Below are 18,787 nucleotides of genomic sequence, written 5' to 3'. Positions count from 1 at the left end.
AGAGGGAGAGGGAAAGAGAAAGGGAGAGGTAGACATAAGGTGAAAAACAGAGAATATGAAGAAAAGGTATAATGTAAGTTTAACGGTAATTTAAAAAGTAGAGAAGAGAAAATGGATCTGAGGAAGTATTTGACTAGAAACTACATAAGCAGTTTTGTTAAGACAGAATAGACTTCATGGTAGTTTAATAACTGAGCTCTCCACCCTAACTACTATGCTTACGATCCCTGAAAAAGATATTGCCTAACTAGCAGTTATAGGATCATAACTAGTAGTCATGATATATCAGTTATGAATAATAAGGTGACATTAGCATATATAAAATAGAAACTTAAAAATAAATAGATTAGCAAATCAACAAAGTCGACTCAGAAGGATTGATTAAAACAATTATTAAGTTTGATCCAACCCAACAGAAAAAAAACATTCTGGTTCCTAGTCTTATATGGAGTCAAAAAGAGAACTTCAGTAAATTTCAGAAAGCAGAAATTACATAAGGTGCATTCTTGAACTATAATTCACTACTAGAAAGTAACCAAAAAAAAAAAGCACAGCCAAACAAACAAAACCCATCTATTTAGAAATCTTAAAACACCTTTTAAAAAATATCTCTTGGATCAAAGAGGGAAATCAAAAATAACAACAGAAAATACTTTGAAAAAAACAGAGCACTCTAAGGTAAAGTATCAAACTATGAAATGAATGTCAAGTTGTACTCAATAGGTAATTTATATTAAGTGCATGTATTAGAAATGAAGACTAAAAATAAAAAAAGATTCAAGAAGATAGAAGAGAAAGTAAAAAAAAAAAATTAAAAGAGCAGAAATGAATAATACAAAAAAGTAGACAATATATTTCCAAAGGGAGATCATTCTGAAAAGGAAAAAGGTGACTAATATTTGTTATGCAACCAAAATGTACCACAGTTATGTTGCTATACACTGTTATCCATGAGATGGATAATACACTAAAATCACTATATGTTAAATTTCTAATGACAGGCAAAATCGACATATAGAAATATTTCAGAAAATAACTCAGCATCAAAAAAGGTAGTTTTAAAATAATACTAATAATACTAATATGTATTAGTATTTATTAGTACCCCCCAAAAACTGTATGGATTGACTCATTTATTTTTAAATCTGAAGTTCTTCATGAATCAAATTGTACAAAAGTAAAAAATCTAGAAAGGTTAGTAACTAGAGATTTCTTAGCAGTAACTACCAAATACTCACTAGCTACTACATGCAAATGTGAGATGATGAAGGAACCAGTCTCCAAGGGCCTTTTACCTTAAAACTAGATAAGTTAAATAGAAAACAGTGATATATTTGGGTACATTTTAATTGTTTTCAAGTGATCCAAAGAAAAAAGGGGAGAGGAAAAGGTAAATAATTCAAAGTGTTTTTTCCATAGACTATTTATCTATAAATGAATCCTACTTACATCATTAGACTTGCATTTTTCCTTGTGAGAATATAGAGTCCATTCCAAAAGCATATTTACTGGTTTGGTCAAAAGCCCAGAGGTTTCACTTCCTGACCAAAAAATTTCAAGAAGCATTGCCTTTCCTGTTATTTTCAGATTCTGAGAATCTGACCAGTCATACAACCTAATAAAAATATAAACAAAAAGTGTACCTTTAAGCCAATTTGATCATGACAATTACTTGACATCTCTCCTGTCAAAACAAAATGCTAGCAATTTTTGAACATAGATCATAAAATATAAAGGTTATAAAAATTATAATAAAGGACAAAATATAAAAAAATGGCCTCAGTTCAATAAAGTCATTGACAATGTATATATACACAGTAATCTACCTGCAAGTTTTAGAGCAGGAGTAAAACTTATCATTGTAGGCTCAGTGTTTAAAATTGGTGTAGTTTTTTACTTAGCATTCAATTACTAAAGAATTTTTTTTAAATCCTAAAAAATGAAAACACTCTTATATCCATCCAAATTAACAGTGGAAGTTAACTGAGGAAATTTTTTTTTTTTTTTTTTTTTTGAGACGGAGTCTTGCTCTGTCGCCTGGGCTGGAGTGCAGTGGCTGGATCTCAGCTCACTGCAAGCTCTGCCTCCCGGGTTACGCCATTCTCCTGCCTCAGCCTCCCGAGTAGCTGGGACTACAGGCGCCCGCCACCTCGCCCGGCTAGTTTTTTGTATTTTTTAGTAGAGACGGGGTTTCACTGTGTTAGCCAGGATGGTCTCGATATCCTGACCTCGTGATCCGCCCCTCTCAGCCTCCCAAAGTGCTGGGATTACAGGCTTGAGCCACCGCGCCCGGCGGAAATTTTTTAAAGGGGCATATAAACCTTCACTCCCACTGAGAGTATCTGGAAATATGTTTTAAAAACAAATCTACTTTAAAATATAAAACAAGGTGACTTTTTAGAAATATATTTTTAATAATTGTAAAAAAAAATAGTGCATAAAAACAACAGAAATTTAGAAAAGTGTTATTTTTGCAATTAAAACTTACTTTTGACTCAGATATTGTACTTCACTTTCAATTAAACTAAAGAAAAATTTGAGCAGCGTCAGGTGGAGCACCTTGGAGCCAATATTTTCTGAAATTTGATGACAAAAGCTTTCATTGAAAAGGCAAGACCTGAAAAACATGAACCCAACAATCAATAACATACAAGCAATTCCCTAAGTAATCTGTGAACAAAATATTTCTCCTTCTAGAATATTGCTGGAATACTAGCCAGAACCCTTCTCTTTCTTACCCAAGATTACTTTCTTTTTCATTAGTTAGTAAATGAAGATTATTTAGGGCTACTTTTTTTAGAGTTTTTAAAATTCATTATTTTATTTTCTTTCTGTCTTCTAGAGCAGTCCTCTCCAACTGAACTTTCTGTGATGATGTATATGTTCTACTAGACACCTGAAATGTGGCTTGTATACCCAAGGACCCAAATTTTTAATTACTTAGTCTGAATAAAATTTAAATATAAATAGATATGGTTAGTGGCTACTGGGTCAGACAGCACACTTCTATAATATATTTTTAAAGAGAATGGAAGATTACTCAGAACTTTTAAGATTTATGAAATAGTGTCTAGGTAACAATATTTATTACAATCTCCCACCTTTCTTGTTGATTATATCAACAATGCACCGATAACTTTCTACCTCTGTCTCCACTTTCCCTGTCTTCTTTTTTAATACAACATTCTCAGGAGAGTCCTTAGTAGCTTTAAATTTAACAATTTATTTAATATTCAACCTGTCTATAAGATCCTTCATGCCCATACAGTTAATCAGTCTTTCTGAAAACTATCAGAGATAGAGAACTTAAGTTTCTCTATGTATTATGGAATATTTCAAATATATACAAAAGTAGAGAGACCAGTATCCCTTAGCTCATTTATATTCCTACCACTTCGCTAAGCACCTCCCCAGCACCCAATTATTTTGAAATGAAATCTGGATATTTTTGTTTAAAAGTCTATTTTTAAGCTGCCCAAAATCTATTGCCTGTAGCATCAATAAATTCATCCAAACGTTTATTAAGCACTGATATTCCAGGCATTATATTAGATATTAAGGATGGAGATATTTAAGACTGAACACCTTCTGTAAGAGGGAAGTTTAAAGAAAGAAAAACAAGACTGAGCAACTATCCTTAATAAAGTCATAGGACTGATGTGAGTGACAAACTTAAAAGAAAGGGTAAGAGTAAGAAAGTGGCAGCAGGGTTGCATTTTAAGGGAAAACTATGGCTGAGCATGGTAGACCATTCCTGTAATCCCAGCACTTTGGGAGGCCAAGGTAGGAGGACTGCTTGAGCCCAAGAATTTGAAACCAGCCTGGGCAACACAGGGAGACTTCACCTCTACAAAAATTTTAAAAATTAGTCAGGTAGGTCTGGTGCAGTAGCTCATGCCTGTAATCTCAGCACTTTGGGGAGCGAAGGTGGGTCAGGAGTTCGAGACCAGCCTGACCTACACAGTGAAACCCCCTCTCTACTAAATACAAAAAAAAAAAAAAGTAGCAAGGCATGGTGGCCCATGCCTGTCATCCCAGCTACTTGGGAGGCTGAGGCAGGAGAATAGCTTGATCCCGGAAGGCGGAGGTTGCAGTGAGCCAAGATTGCACCACTGCACTCCAGCCTGGGCAACAGAGCGAAACAGCTTCTCAAAAAACAAACAAGCAAACTACAACCACAACAACAACAAAAATATTAGCCAGGTATGGTGGTGGGCATCTGTAGTCCCAGGTACTCAGGAGGCTGAGGCAGGAGGATGGCCTGAACCCGGGAGGAGGAGCTTGCAGTGAGCCGAGATCGTGCCACTGCACTCCAGCCTGGGCGACAGAGCGAGACTCCGTCTCAAAAAAAGAGGAGGCGAGTAGGGGAGGGGAGGGGAGGGGAGAGAAGATAGAGGAGATAGGAGAGAGGACAGAGGAGAGAAGAGAAGCGAAGTGAAGCAGTCAGGCATGGTGGCTCATGCCTTTAATCCTGGCACTTTGGGAGGCTGAGGTGGGCAGAAAGCTTGAGCTCAAGTGTTGGAGACCAGCCTGGGAAACATGGTAAGACCTCATTTCTACAAAAAATACAAAACCAGCCAGGCGTGGGGATCACCTCAGCCTGGGAGTTTCAGGCTGCAGTGAGTCGTGATTGTGCCATTGCACTCCGGTCTGGGAAACAGAGTGTCTTAAAAAAAAAAAAAAAACAAACTAGGAAATTCGGGAAACATAAGAGCAAAAGACAGGATACGGAAAATAATGATTGGACACACTCAGTAAAGTGGTGAGGATGAGAACTGAGACATATATCAGGGCTAACTCATGAAGGGTCTTAAATTTGAACCATCTTCTATAGGTAGTTCAATGTATGTGAGTCAATGAAGGACTTTAACATGGGAAATGACAAGATCACTTTGGAAAGAGCATACTGTGGGGGTACTTTGGAAGAAAAAAGGAAAAAAGTAGACCCAAGATCAATAAAAGCAGCTACTGCAATAGTTCACATAAGAAGCAATGGGAACTTTAAAATAAAGACAATTGACAGTGAAGAAAGGAATAGATTTGGAAATTATGAAGGATGTCAGTCACATAAACTATTTCCTCACATCATATACTTATGCTGGGCTCATACTGTTGGGCTAGTACTTTTGTGCTGGTATTGTGTTTACATCTCAGTCACTTTTAAAGTGCAGGAACTGTTATTTAAATCATCTTTTTAATCCCTAAAATGTAGTACAGTGTCTGGCTCTCCATAAGTACTCAAGAATTTGTTAAAAGAATGAATAAATGCATGCGGGTTAACTGATCAGCTCACTATAAATATATCACAACCAAGATGGTATGTGAATCTTTATGATCTCAAAGAGCTAACCAGAGGTCTAGCCTTTGCATGGCTGGTCAGGTGTCCTTTCTCTACTATGAACCTCCTGAAACTGGACATTTAGATTAAAAAAAAAAAAGATCTTCCCGGTCAGGTGTGGTGGTCCACTCCTGTAATCCCGGCACTTTGGGAGGCCAAGTCAAGCAGATCACTTGAGGCCAGCAATTAGAGACCAGACTGACCAACATGGTAAAAGCCCATCTCTACTAAAAATAAAAAAACACAAAAATTAGCTGGACGTGGTGGCACAGGCCTGTAATTCCAGCTACTTGGAAGCCTAAGGCATAAGAATTGCTTGAGCCTGGGAGGCAGAGGTCACAGTGAGCCAATATCAGGCCACTGCACTCCAGCCTGGGCGACAGAGGAAGACTCTTGTCTCAGAAAAAGAAAAGATCTTCCCAGAAGAATAAGGGCTATCAAATACAGTTATTTGAATAGCAAGGGGAAAACATTTTCTGTTAGAGAGAAAGAAGGTGAAACAGAATTTCTGGAGACAATAACATCTGAAAGACAGAGGAAGGTCTAGGCAGTGACAGCATGTGCGGAAGCATGAAAGAGATGACATATTTAGGAAATATTAAGTTCTGTTTTAAAATTCAAATTTCTAGCTGAAAAAAAAAATAACTGAAGCCCTAAAATAGATACTATAGTTACAAATGTCTATACTTTTGGTGACAAAAACTGATGATATGCATATTCCATAAATTAATTTTCTTCACTTAAAAAACAATACGCAGATTTATATTTTGTTAAAAATAATAATGATTTGGCTTTCTAGTGAGTCCATTTCATGCATTCACTTTTTATTTTTTAGGAAACAGACTGAAAAACATGACCAATACAGACTTGCCTTTTCGTAAATTTTGCAATAAATATAATACATATTTGTATTTGCAAAATACACTACACACACTTTTCCAAAAGTAGAAAGATGCTTCTTTCATCAGTATCTTAAAAAAATACTTAGCATAACAACTATTCAATCAAATGTAGCATCGTCAAATGTGAAATTCCTTACCTGATAAGGACTTCTACTAAAGACCATGCTCCTTTCATACAAGTTGGACACTGAAACAACTCTAAATAATAACTTGACATGGCTGGAGACTTCCAAGGAGGATGCAGGTGAAGAAGAGCTGACAATATATGAAAGTATCGACCAGAAAATGTATCTATGTTATCCTATTATTCAAAAATAAACAAACAAATAAAACACTATAGCTAAAAGTAGTTTCACTCGCTAATTCAGTCTAAAACCAAAACAGTAACCCTGGCCTAACTTCCTTTTTTGAGAAGGAGTCTGGCTCTGTCACTCAGACTAGAGTGCAGTAGCACAATCTTGGCTAACCGCAACCTGCACCTCCCGGGTTCAAGCAGTTTTCCTGCCTCAGTCTCCCGAGTAGCTGGGACTACAGGTGCCCACCAACACGCCGGGCTAATTTTTGTATTTTTAGTAGAGATGGGGTTTCACTATGTTGGCCAGACTAGTCTCAAACTCCTGACCTTGTGATCTGCCCACCTCAGTGTACCAAAGTGCTACGATTACAGGTAAAAGCCACCATGCGTGGCCTAACCCTGGCCTAAGTTTCTTGCCAAATATATGTGTTTAGACAAATGAAAGCAGATAGAAGCATGATGTTTAGCTAATTAAATAAAGCAACTGAGAGGTATACTCTATGTACAGCTGATACCTGAATAACAGGTTTTAACTGCACGAGTCTACTTACACATGAATTTTTTCCAATAAATGCAGCCTACCCTTCACATTCATAGGTTCCACATCTGCAACTAAATACAGTATTCTGTATTTGGGAGGCCTTGGCCTCTCAAAGTGCTGGGATTACAGGCATGAGCCACAGCACTCGGCCTAGTAAGAAGTTTTAATTTCCTCACCTGTAAAATAAAGATAATTCCTGCCCTTGCTGCTAAATGAGATTATGCAGCTCAAAGAGGATGATATGTATGAATGCATCTTATTAGTTATTGTATTAATTATTTTCTATTGCCTTCAGTAGTAAAGGAAAAATTTTTCCCCAGTAGTAAGGGAAAATTTTACAATTACCTCTAAAAGAAAACCTTTAAAAATACAGTATTCACAGGATGTAAAACCTTCATATGTGGAGGGCTGACTTTTCCTATAAGTGCAGGTTCTGAAGAACCAACTGCAAGACTTATGCGCAGGTTTCAGTATCCACAAAGGTCCTGAAACCAATATCCTGTGATAGCAAGGGATGACTCTATCTGTACACTGGGTAATCCCTTCTATTAACACTACTTTAGATGAAATATTCGTTTTCCTTTTCACAATTATAATGAGATTTAAGAGGTCTCAAATGTTACCTGAAAGGAACTAAAGGTAAGAAACTATTCATGCAACATGCTTACTTATCACCAGCATAACATACCTGAAAAAGCTTATGCCTGTTATGTTATCAAATTAGCACCTTGGTGAAGGGCATGATTAGAAAGCTATCTGTGGCCGGGCACGGTGGCTCAAGCCTGTAATCCCAGCACTTTGGGAGGCCGAGACGGGCGGATCACGAGGTCAGGAGATCAAGACTATCCTGGCTAACATGGTGAAACCCCGTCTCTACTAAAAAATACAAAAAACTAGCCGGGCGAGGTGGCGGGCGCCTGTAGTCCCAGCTACTCGGGAGGCTGAGGCAGGAGAACAGCATGAACCCGGGAGGCGGAGCTTGCAGTGAGCTGAGGTCCGGCCACTGCACTCTAGCCTGGGCCACAGAGCGAGACTCCGTCTCAAAACAAAAAGAAAGCTATCTGTGAATATTTGCTCCTATTGGTTTACACAGTTTGAATATGTTCCCAGCATGGGCAACACAGCAAGACTCCATCTCCACAAAAAATTTAAAAATTAGCCGGGCATGGTGGCATGCGCCTATAGTGCCAGCTACCTGGGAGACTGAAGCAGGGGGACTACTTGAGCCTAGGAGGTTGAGGCCACAGTAAGCCATGATCACACCACTGCAGTCCAGCCCGGGCGACAGAGAGGGACCTTGTCTCTTTTCCTTTTTAAACAAAGAGTATGTTCATTATGTATACTATAAATAAAAATTATAATCATCAATGTACTAATGGAGTAATTTACCAAATGTAATTCTAGATCACTGCAATCTGAGTTTTATATTTGATACTTTACTGCCGTGAGAAAAATTAGATAATCTTTTTCCCCAAAACAAAATTATCTTAGAAATCCTGAGAAAATAATTAGCTAAAGCACTAAGAGTAGTATCTAGTATATAGCTGGAAAACAGAAGAGTGGTAATAAATGGGTACTGCATTAGTAAAATGAAGGAAAAAAAAACACTGAACAGAGAAAATGTAAGCATACAAAAAATGAGAAAATGTTCACATTTTAACATTCTTTGAAAAAAAGATTATAAATCCTTAAGGCTGCTCTTACCTGTAGAACGTTCTCTAGAAGGGCATGAAGAATGCATACAGGAGGGATATAATGTGCCTGCAAAGTGGAAAGTTCCTCAATTGCTTCTTTAAAAAACTGTCCTTCTATGAGGCTTTCAATTAAATTTAATACACCTCTGGGAAATTCAGTATTTTTAACCTAAGAAAGGAAAGATTCTATGATTCGGAGAAAAGAAAGATAAAATTTTGCAATCAAATCTTGAATTAGTAAGAAGTTTATTTATTTATTTATTTATTTATTTATTTATTTATTTAATTAATTTGAGACAGAGCCTCACTCTGTTACCCAGGCTGGAATGCAGTGGTGTGATCTCGGCTCACTGCAACCTCCAACTCCCAAGTTCAAGTGATTCTCCTGCCTCAGCCTCCTGAATAGCTGGGGCCTACAGATGTGTGCCACCATGCCCAGCTAGTTTTTGTATTCTTAGTAGAGACGGGGTTACACCATATTGACCAAGCTGGTCTCAAACTCCTGACCTCAGGTGATACGTTTGCCTCGGCCTCCCTAAGTACTGGGATTACAGGCGTAAGCCACCACGCCCGGCCTAGTAACAAATTTTAATTTCTTCATCTGTGAAATGAAGACAATTCCTGGCCTTGCTGCTGGATGAGATTATGCAGTGCAAAGAGGATGATATGTATGAATGTGTTTTATTACTTGTTATATTAATTATTTTCTGTTGCCTTCAGTAGTAAGGGAAAATACTGCCTCTAACATATAAACCTTTAATAGGAATTTGCAGAGTATGGTTTATAAAAAAGAGAAAGAGCTACAACGACATAGTTCTTTAGGTGAAAAATTATTTTTTGGTTTTCTTTTAAACTTAAAAATGAACCCTATTAAAATATCTTTTAAATGGTAAGATATCATCAACCACAAGCAACATTTGCAAAAAGCGAAAACTGATTGGGAGAATCATAAAATCACTCTGAGGATGTGTATTTATATAACTCTAAGAGCTTCACAAAACACATTCCCGTTGGTCAAACTATTCTTAATAATAAAAGTAACTACTTTGAATAATTTGAGTCAAAAATACTCTAAAAACACTACATGGAATTAAAAAATCCAGTTTAGAAGAATAAATAAGGAAACAAGGGCCTCAAGCCCCATTCCCTCCCTAGTTTAACAATGGACTGGATATATGTATTGTGGGTTTATTTTGTTCTGAAATGAAAGTATGTAAAATAAAGGTATCATTTTCTTTAAATAACAAAATAAATACACTTTTGTAAATATCATACCAAAAAATTTTAATCTAAAAGTAGTCATTATGAAAGTTATGAAACATGAGAACAGGAATGTATATTTCACCTATGTGTGCTGTTAATATTTGTGATCATTTTTTATTATTATATGGAAAATTTGGAGTTTTGACAGAATATTTTTTATCATTTCTGATTAGAGAAACTGTATTTATTTGTGCATACAACACATTACTTCTAATTGTGCATACAACACATTACTTTTATTCAAAATAACTAACAATAACAAAACACAAAAATTCTTCTTTGCCGCCATCACCAATGCTGTTCCAAGTCCCTTACCTCTACATTGTACACTGGTTGTTTATCTATTCTAACGCAGTTGTATCTGACAGCCTACAAAAGAGCAACCATATAATTAATACAACATTTTAAGACTGAAAAATACATTTCAGCTTCCCCAAACCTTGGAAAAACATATAAAACAGATCCAGGAACACATTAATAGCTATAGTTAATATGATGCTCATATTTACTCAAACCAGCAACTTTTATTATTTTAGGGAACTCTCACAACTATGAACATTTCTCTATTTTCTCCTTCTAAACTACAATAATTAAGTCATATTCACTTTGAAGATCTGAAGAGGTTCATTGTCCTTAGTGTCGTAATTATTAGAAATATAAAGGGGGAGAGCATTTTCTACAAGGGTACATAGGAGAAAAAAACGTCAGTTATGTTTGCTATATAACCATATGTCATATCTTGTTTTAAAATACCTATAATTGCATATTTAAAAGATTATCCTGGAAAAATATCTGCAACAAATATAATAAAGACATAATACCCTGAGGCTGGGCGCTGTGGCTCACAACCTGTAATCCCAGTACTTTGGAAGGCCAAGCTGGACAGATCACCTGAGGTCAGGAGTTTGAGACCAGCCTGGACAACATGGCAAAACCCCATCTCTATTAAATATACAAAAATTAGCCAGGCGTGGTGCAGGTGCCTGTAATCCCAGCTACTCTAGAGAGGTTAAGGCAGGAGAATTGCTTGAACATGGAAAGCGCAGGTTTCAGTGAGCTGAGATTGTGCCACTGCACTCCAGCTTGGGCAACAGAGCAAAAACCTGTCTCAAAAAAAAAAAAAACCCTGGAAGAAGGGGGCTTCAAAAAGGCTGACTTTGAGGTGCTTGGCACTCAACTCTTCCACAAAGGACTAAAACAGTGAGCAGATAATCACATATCGAATAGGGCATCTAAGGGAGAACATTACAATTCAAAAGTGATAGGGAATCTCTGAGGCAAGCAAAGACAGAGAAGCAAAGCAGCTGGCTCAAATGGAACTGGATGGGAGCCTGGAGAAACTACCCACTACGAATGGGAAAAACAAAAGAGAGATCTACACAGATTCACATTCCCACCATGAATTCCTGCAATCCTAGCCACAGGAGAGCCCCTTAGTCCTCACAGGCCCAGAGACTAGTTTAGAAAGCTGCCTGGAGTCCACTCAATGGCATTATTCCAAAGACAGAGTACACACTGAGTACCACATAATCTGCTGGCATCCAAGAGGCTGCAGCACGGTGCCATTTTGAGAGCCCAGACACTACCAGACTACATCCTGCTCTGGGGCCCAACAGTCCCTGGATATCCAAAGCCAGGAGCCCCACTGATATTCCTGTCCACCCAGAGGGCTTAAGTGTCATGATGCCAGCTGGAGTCAACAATGCAACTAGGTGGCCTGCACTCTTACCTAAACAGTGTCCTACATCCTGAGGAGTAGGAGGTGGAGTGCACCAGGGAGCCCACCCTGGGGACAAAAGGAACCAAAGAAGGAGCTCCTCAGATCCTGACAGCCACCTGTCTGGGGCCTCTGTCACTGCCAGAAACCATGTTCCACAGAGTTTCTGTGTGTTTCAAACCCTGTCCAGCAGCAGCATCATCATACACTTGCATGTGGCTTCAGGAGGCCTGAGGACTGGTCCACTGGGGGTTGTCCCAGGGCTTAAAGATAGATCCACTCTGCCTGCCACTGGTGCCCACAAGCACCATCTGGAAGCCTGAAGACAGGCCTACCCCACTCGCCACCACTGTGTAAATGCACAATACGAGGACGTGGGGATCAGACCGCCTTGTATGCTGCAGCTAGGGCCTGCAGGAACTATTGGGGGGCCTGAGGAGAGGCCTACCCCACTCCGACTATTAGCAATGCCACCAGAGCCCAAGTGCACTGCCAGGGAGAATGGGTATCAACCCATCCCTGTCCAACACTCCTGCTGCCTGTGCACACCATCGAGAGGCCTGGTAACAGGACTACCTGGCCCACTGCAACAGGCACTTGAGCACGCTGATATGATGCCTGTGAACAGACCTGCCTCACTCACCACAGCTGGCACCCACACCCATCATCAGGGGCCTAGGAACAGGTTAGCCCTGCATGCAGTCTCTGGCAATGCCACCTACACTTGTCATCCAGGAACATGGGGATCAACCCACCCATTCACCAATCGAGTACCCAAATACACCATCTGGGGGCCGAGGACAACCCACTCTGCCAACTGCCACTGCTGATGGGGCCCCAGCACATCATCTGAGAACCTGTGGATCGACCCATCACACCAGCTATCAGGAGCACCTATGCAAACAACTAGGGGGATCAAAGAATGAGCATGTCTAGCTGCCGCTGCTGGTAACCACCCACATGTGCCACCTGGCCTGCTCGGCCTATTTCCACCACTGCTGGCACCCATGTTTGCTACTTGGGGGCCCGAGGATTGGCCCACAACCAGTACTGCCATTGCCAACACCATGCACACCACCCAGAGACTTGAGGACCCACTCACCCCACTACTGTCACTGCTGGCACCCAAGCAAGCCACCAGGAGGCACAGGGACTGGCCTACCCAGACCTGCGATAACTGGTGTCCATGTATATTGCCCAGGGGCTCAAGAACCAGCATGCACAGCCTGCTGCCACCAGCACTGCTGCCCAAGGACCACCCGCCTGTGTCCACATCCCCAGCAATGCTTCATTACAGCCTCCAATAACAAATGCAGCCTAAGCCACTGACAAACTCAAAGACAACACTGTGGATGACTACAGATGAAGAAATCATATGGAGACTACACAAATGTGCTCACATCTGGCAAAACTAAAGCACTCGATCCAAACTACACTATAGATACAACTATAGAAAAAAGTCTTTCCCTATGAAAACCAATTCGCAAAATTTGAAGTGACTGTTACACCAGATACACAGATAGCAAAATAACTACACAAGAAAGGTGAAAAAGCAAGAAAACATGGCACCTGTAAAGGAACACAGTAATTTTCCAGCAACAGATTCCACCAAAAAGGAAATCAATAAAATTCCTGAAAAAAAATTAAAATGATGATATTAAAAAAACTCAGTGAGATACAAAAGAATATAGATGAACAATACAAAGTAAGCAGGAAGATAATTCATGATCTCAATGAGAAATTCAACGAAGAGATAATCATAGAAAAGGACCAAATAGAAATCATGGAACTTAAGAATTCAATGAACGAAATAAAAAATATAACAGAGAACTTCAGCAATAGACTAGATAAAGCAAAAGAAACTATTTCTAAACACGAAGACAGGTCTTTTGAAATAACAGACAAAAATAAAAAAACCCTAAATGACATATGGGAAACCATAAAGTAAAGAAATATTCCAATTTTGAGAGTTCCAGATGGAGAAGTGATGGGCAAAGGCATAGAAAACTTATTTTAAAAACAATAGCTGAAAATGTCCCAAGTGTTGTAAGAGCTATTTCCAAATAGATTCAATCCTCAAAGTTCTCCAAGGCACATTACAGTCAAACTATCAAAAGTCAAAGACAAAGAAAGAATCCTAAAAACATCAAGAGAAAAAGCATAAAGTCACATATAAAGAAATCCCAATCAGGGTGACAACAGATTTCTCAGTAGAAGCCTTATAAGCCAGGAAAGAATAAGATGACACGTTCACAGTAATGAAACCAAAAACAACAACAACAAACCCAACTCAACAGGCAAGAATATTATACCCAGAAAACCTATCCTTCAAAAATAATGGAGAAATAAAGTCTTTCCCGGACAAGCAAAAACAGAGAATTCATTACTAACAGACCAACCACACAAGAAATGTTTAAACAAGTTCTACAATTGGAAGCAAACAGATGCTATCTACCATCATGAAAACACAAGAAAGTATGAAACTCACTGTAAAGCAAAAATACAAGTAAGAGCCAAATGTTACCAATACAAAAAAACTACCCAAATGCAATGATAAACAATAAAAGAAGAAATGAAAAAAGGACTTACAAAACAATCACAAAACAATTAATAAAATAACAGGAGTAAGTCCTCACCCACAATAACCTTGAATGTAGATGGATTAAAATCTCCACATAGAAGATATAGACTGGCTGACTGGCTACATGCATTAAAAAAGCAGTGTGTTGCCTATAAGAAACTCTCTCCACCTGTTAAAGCACATAAAGACTGAAAGTGAAGAAGAATGGAAAAAGATATTCTACAAGAATGGAAACCAATGCAAGCAGGAGTAGCTATACTTACATCAGAAAAAACTTTCTAAGTTAAAAACTGTAAAAAGAGATAAAGAAGGTCATTACATACTGATAAAAAGATCAATTCCGCAAGAGGACATAACACTTCTAAATATCTATGCACCCAACTTGGAGCACCCAGATATATAAGGCAAATATTACTAGATCTAGAGGGAGACAGAGACTTCAACACAGTAACAGTTGGGGACTCTACTACTCCATTCTAAGCATTGGACAGATTATTGAAACAGAAAATCAAAAAACAAACATTGGATTCAAACTGCACTTTAGAACAAATGAACCTAACAGACATTTAAAGAACATTTTATCCAACAGCTGTGGAATACACATTCTTCTCATTAGTATATGGGACATTCTTCAGGGTAAACATTAAGCCACAGAACAAGTCTCAAAAAATTTGAAAAGATCTGAAGTCATATCAAGTGTCTTTCTCAGGCAACAATGGAATAAAACTAAAAATCAGGAAGAGAAACTTTGGAAACTGTACAAATATATGTAAATAAAATCACATGTTCCTAAATGACCATTGGGTCAATGAAGTAATTGAGAAGGAAATAAAACATTTCTTATAATAAATAAAAATGGAAACACAACATACCAAAACCTATAGAATACAGCAAAAGCAGTGCTAAAAGGGACATTTACAGAAAAAATGCCTGTATCTAAAATGTAGAAAGATTTCAAATAATCAACCTAACAACGCACCTCAAGGAACAAGAACAGCAAGAACAAACCAAACCCCAAATTAGCAGAAGGAAATAATAAAGATCTATTATTATTTAGAGTAATTATAAATTAACAAATATTTATTAAAGATATATAACAATAAATTTTAATAAATAATGAGTAGAATGAAACAGAGACTTAAAAATACAAAGGATCAATGAAAGAAGTTAATTTTTTGAAAAGATAAACAAAATCAATAAGCCATTAGTAAGACTAACAAAGAAAAAAAAGAAAAAACTCCAAATAAATAAAATCAGAAGTGAAAAAGGACACACTACAATTGATATCAAAGAAACACAAAAGAATACTAGAGACTATTATGAACCATACACTAACAAATCAGAAAACTTAGGGGAAATAGATAAATTCTTGGACTTAAAACCTACAAAGATTGAATCAGGAAGAAACAGAAAACCTGAACAGACCAATGAGTAATGAGATTTAATCAGTAATAAAACTCTCCCAACAACAACAACAACAAAAGCCCAGGACCAAAAGACTTTATTGCTGAATTCAACCAAATGTACAAAGAACTAGCAACAGAAATTTTCAAACTGTTTCAGAAAATTGAAGGGTCGGGAATTCTTCCTAACTTATTCTACAAGGACACCATTACCCTGATACCAAAACCAGATGAAGACACAACACAAAAAGAAAACTACAGGGCAATATCCCAGAGAAATGCAGATGCAAAAATCCTTAACAAAATACTAGCAAACGAAATCCAACAACACAGCAAAAAGACAATACACTATAATCAAGTGGTATTTATCCCAAGGATGCAAGGATGGTTCAATGTATACAAATAAGTAAATTAATAAAAACAAAATGAAGCACAAAAACTGTTTGATCATTTCAATATATGCAAAAAAGCATTTAATAAAATTTCTTCAACATCCCTTCATGCACAGAAGTACTTCCACATAACAAAGGTCATACCTGACAAACCCATAGCTACCTTATGTGAAATGGGAAAAACATGAAAGTCATTCCCCTAAGAACTGAAACTAGAAAAGAATGCCTACTTTTACCACTTTTATTCAACATAATAACTGAAAGTCATCCTCACCAGAGCAATCAGGCAAAGAAAAGAAAGAAAAGGCATCCAAACTGAAAAAGAAGTAAAATTGTCCCTCTCTGGAGACGACATGATCTTATACATAGAAAAACATGAAGACTTGACAAAAAAAATCATTTAAAACTGATAAATGAATTCAGTAAAGCTGTGAGATAAAACGTTAACATTCAAAAATCAGTAGCATTTCTATATGCCAATAATGAACTAGGTATAAGTGAATCACGAAAGCAATGCCATTTACAAGAGCTCTAAAAATTATACAATACCTAGGAATATATTTAACCAAGGAGGTGAAAGATCTCTATAAGGAAAAAACTACAAAACACTGATGAAAGACATTGACATGGACATAAACAAATGGAAAGACATTTCATGTTCATGAGTTTGAAGAATTAATGGTTCAAATAACCACACTGCTCAAAGTAATCTACAAATTTAATGCAAACCCTATCAAAATATCAATGACATTCTTCTGTGAAACAGGAAAAACAATACTAAAATTTGTGAACAACCACAAAAGACTCTAAATACCCAAAGCACTGCTGAGCAAGAAGGACCCTAAATATCCAAAGCAATGCTGAGCTGGAGGCACACACTACCTGACTTCAAAGTATACCACAAAGCTATAGTAACCCAAACAGCATGGTACTGGTATAAAAACAGACATATAGACCAGTGAAGAACAGAGAATCCAAAAATAAATCCACATATTTAAAGTAAACTGATTTTGGACAAGGTGCCAAGAACATTCACAGGGGAAAGAACAGTCTTCAATAAATGATGTTGGGAAAATCGGATAATCATAAGCAGAATGAAAACTAGACTGTTATCTCTTCACCATATACAAAAATCAACTCAAAATGAATTAAAGACTTCCAGGTAAAACCTGAAACCACAAATGTACTAGAAGAAAACATAGGGGAAACACTTCAGGGCATTGGTCTAGGCAAGATTTTACAGCCAAGACTTCAAACACATGACTTATCTGTGACATTATTGAGGTATAAATAGCACATAATTCAGCCTGTTTACTAAATGCCCAAATACATTACTGTATAATAGACTAGTAAACTAAGAAAATCATTTTAAGACATATTAAACATACTAATGAATCATATGTATATATGTATATATTTTGAATACACTACAGTAGGACAGGATATTATACAAAATTTTTCATGTGCCAAGTTTTACCTGAGCTCTATATATGTGCTTCCTTAAGGCATTTTTTATTTCAACAACATCCACATCTGTCTTGATAGCCATGGCTTTTGATTCTTTGGCATATTCAGCAAAAATAGAATTCTTCATTTCTTTCTGCATACAGCAAAGTAAAATGACTTTAGAAAATGTACTAAAGACAGTGTCAACATAGATATCACAAAGGACAATATAAGAGGAAAACATTTCTACCTTGTTAACAACAACAAAGATCCTCACAATCATATATCAAGATTACACAATGAAAGAAAAAGCTCAAAAAGCAAACATTTCAATTTGTAAAGAATTCACTGATATTTACATATGTACTTTCTTAAGGTACTTTTCACTTTATCCTGTTCCAAATCGTTCCTGGAACTGCTTTTTAGTTGTTGCCATGGTCATACAAAACAAAATTCATTACTTATTTAACTTTATCATTTTCCTGAAATTCTTCTGAATATATGCATATATACATTATGTGGCATTTATTTATGTATTTAGGTATTTATTTTTGAGATGGGGTCTTACTCTTGTCACCCAGGCTGGAGTGCAGTGGTGCAATCTTGGCTCACTGCAACCTCTGACTCCGAGGCTCAAGGGATCCTTCCACCTCACCCTCCCAAGGAGCTGGGACCACAGGCACCCACTACCATGCCAGCTAATTTTTTGTATTTTTGGTAGAGATGGGGTTTCACCATGTTGCCAAGTCTGGTCTCAAACTCCAGAGCTCAAGCAGTCTGCCCCGTTGGCCTCCCAGAGTGGTAAGATTACAGGTGTGAGCCACCGCATCCAGCCCAGGGTATGGTTTAGACTGTCAAAAAAAGTCATACTCTAGAGAAAATTTACCCAAGATGTATTCAATTTTAAAAACAAGATATCTCATTAAAAATGGTCTGTATTATACAAAAGAAAGAGCAAAACAAAAAATAAAATTTACATTGGAAAGTATTACCCAAATATACATACATGTTGTTTGAAAGATTTTTTCATTTTAAGAAACAGTCTTCTCCAGTTTCTTTTTCTTATTCATTACATTCAGGCAAAACAAAATTCACTGAATACCTTGATTATTAACTCAAATTTCTTTGTATATGCATGTACAAATACATTTACTGTGGACCAAAGTTAACTGGGATATTAACTATGAATATTACATCAGACTGACTGAAGATTTT

The 18,787-nt window shown here is 37.3% G+C and overlaps 1 protein-coding gene across 2 annotated transcripts in view; it reads right to left on the bottom strand.

Moving 5' to 3' along the window:
• ANKRD32 (ankyrin repeat domain 32) overlaps positions 1 to 18,787 on the bottom strand; it is a 77,959-nt gene that overhangs the window by 23,822 nt on the left and 35,350 nt on the right. For both annotated transcript variants that reach the window (XM_011944275.1, XM_011944274.1), the window contains exons 9-14: positions 17,604 to 17,726; positions 10,349 to 10,402; positions 8,781 to 8,939; positions 6,378 to 6,541; positions 2,489 to 2,617; positions 1,450 to 1,615 (exon numbers count right to left, since the gene is read on the bottom strand). In XM_011944275.1, the coding sequence (XP_011799665.1) occupies positions 1,450 to 1,615; positions 2,489 to 2,617; positions 6,378 to 6,541; positions 8,781 to 8,939; positions 10,349 to 10,402; positions 17,604 to 17,726 (795 nt within the window). The remainder of the gene's footprint in view (positions 1 to 1,449; positions 1,616 to 2,488; positions 2,618 to 6,377; positions 6,542 to 8,780; positions 8,940 to 10,348; positions 10,403 to 17,603; positions 17,727 to 18,787) is intronic.

Source organism: Colobus angolensis, unplaced genomic scaffold (assembly GCF_000951035.1).
Source record: "Colobus angolensis palliatus isolate OR3802 unplaced genomic scaffold, Cang.pa_1.0 Scaffold23, whole genome shotgun sequence".
Classification (NCBI taxonomy): Eukaryota; Metazoa; Chordata; class Mammalia; order Primates; family Cercopithecidae; genus Colobus; species Colobus angolensis.
Note: the sequence above shows the minus strand (reverse complement) of the source record. Positions and strands in the feature narration are given on the sequence as shown.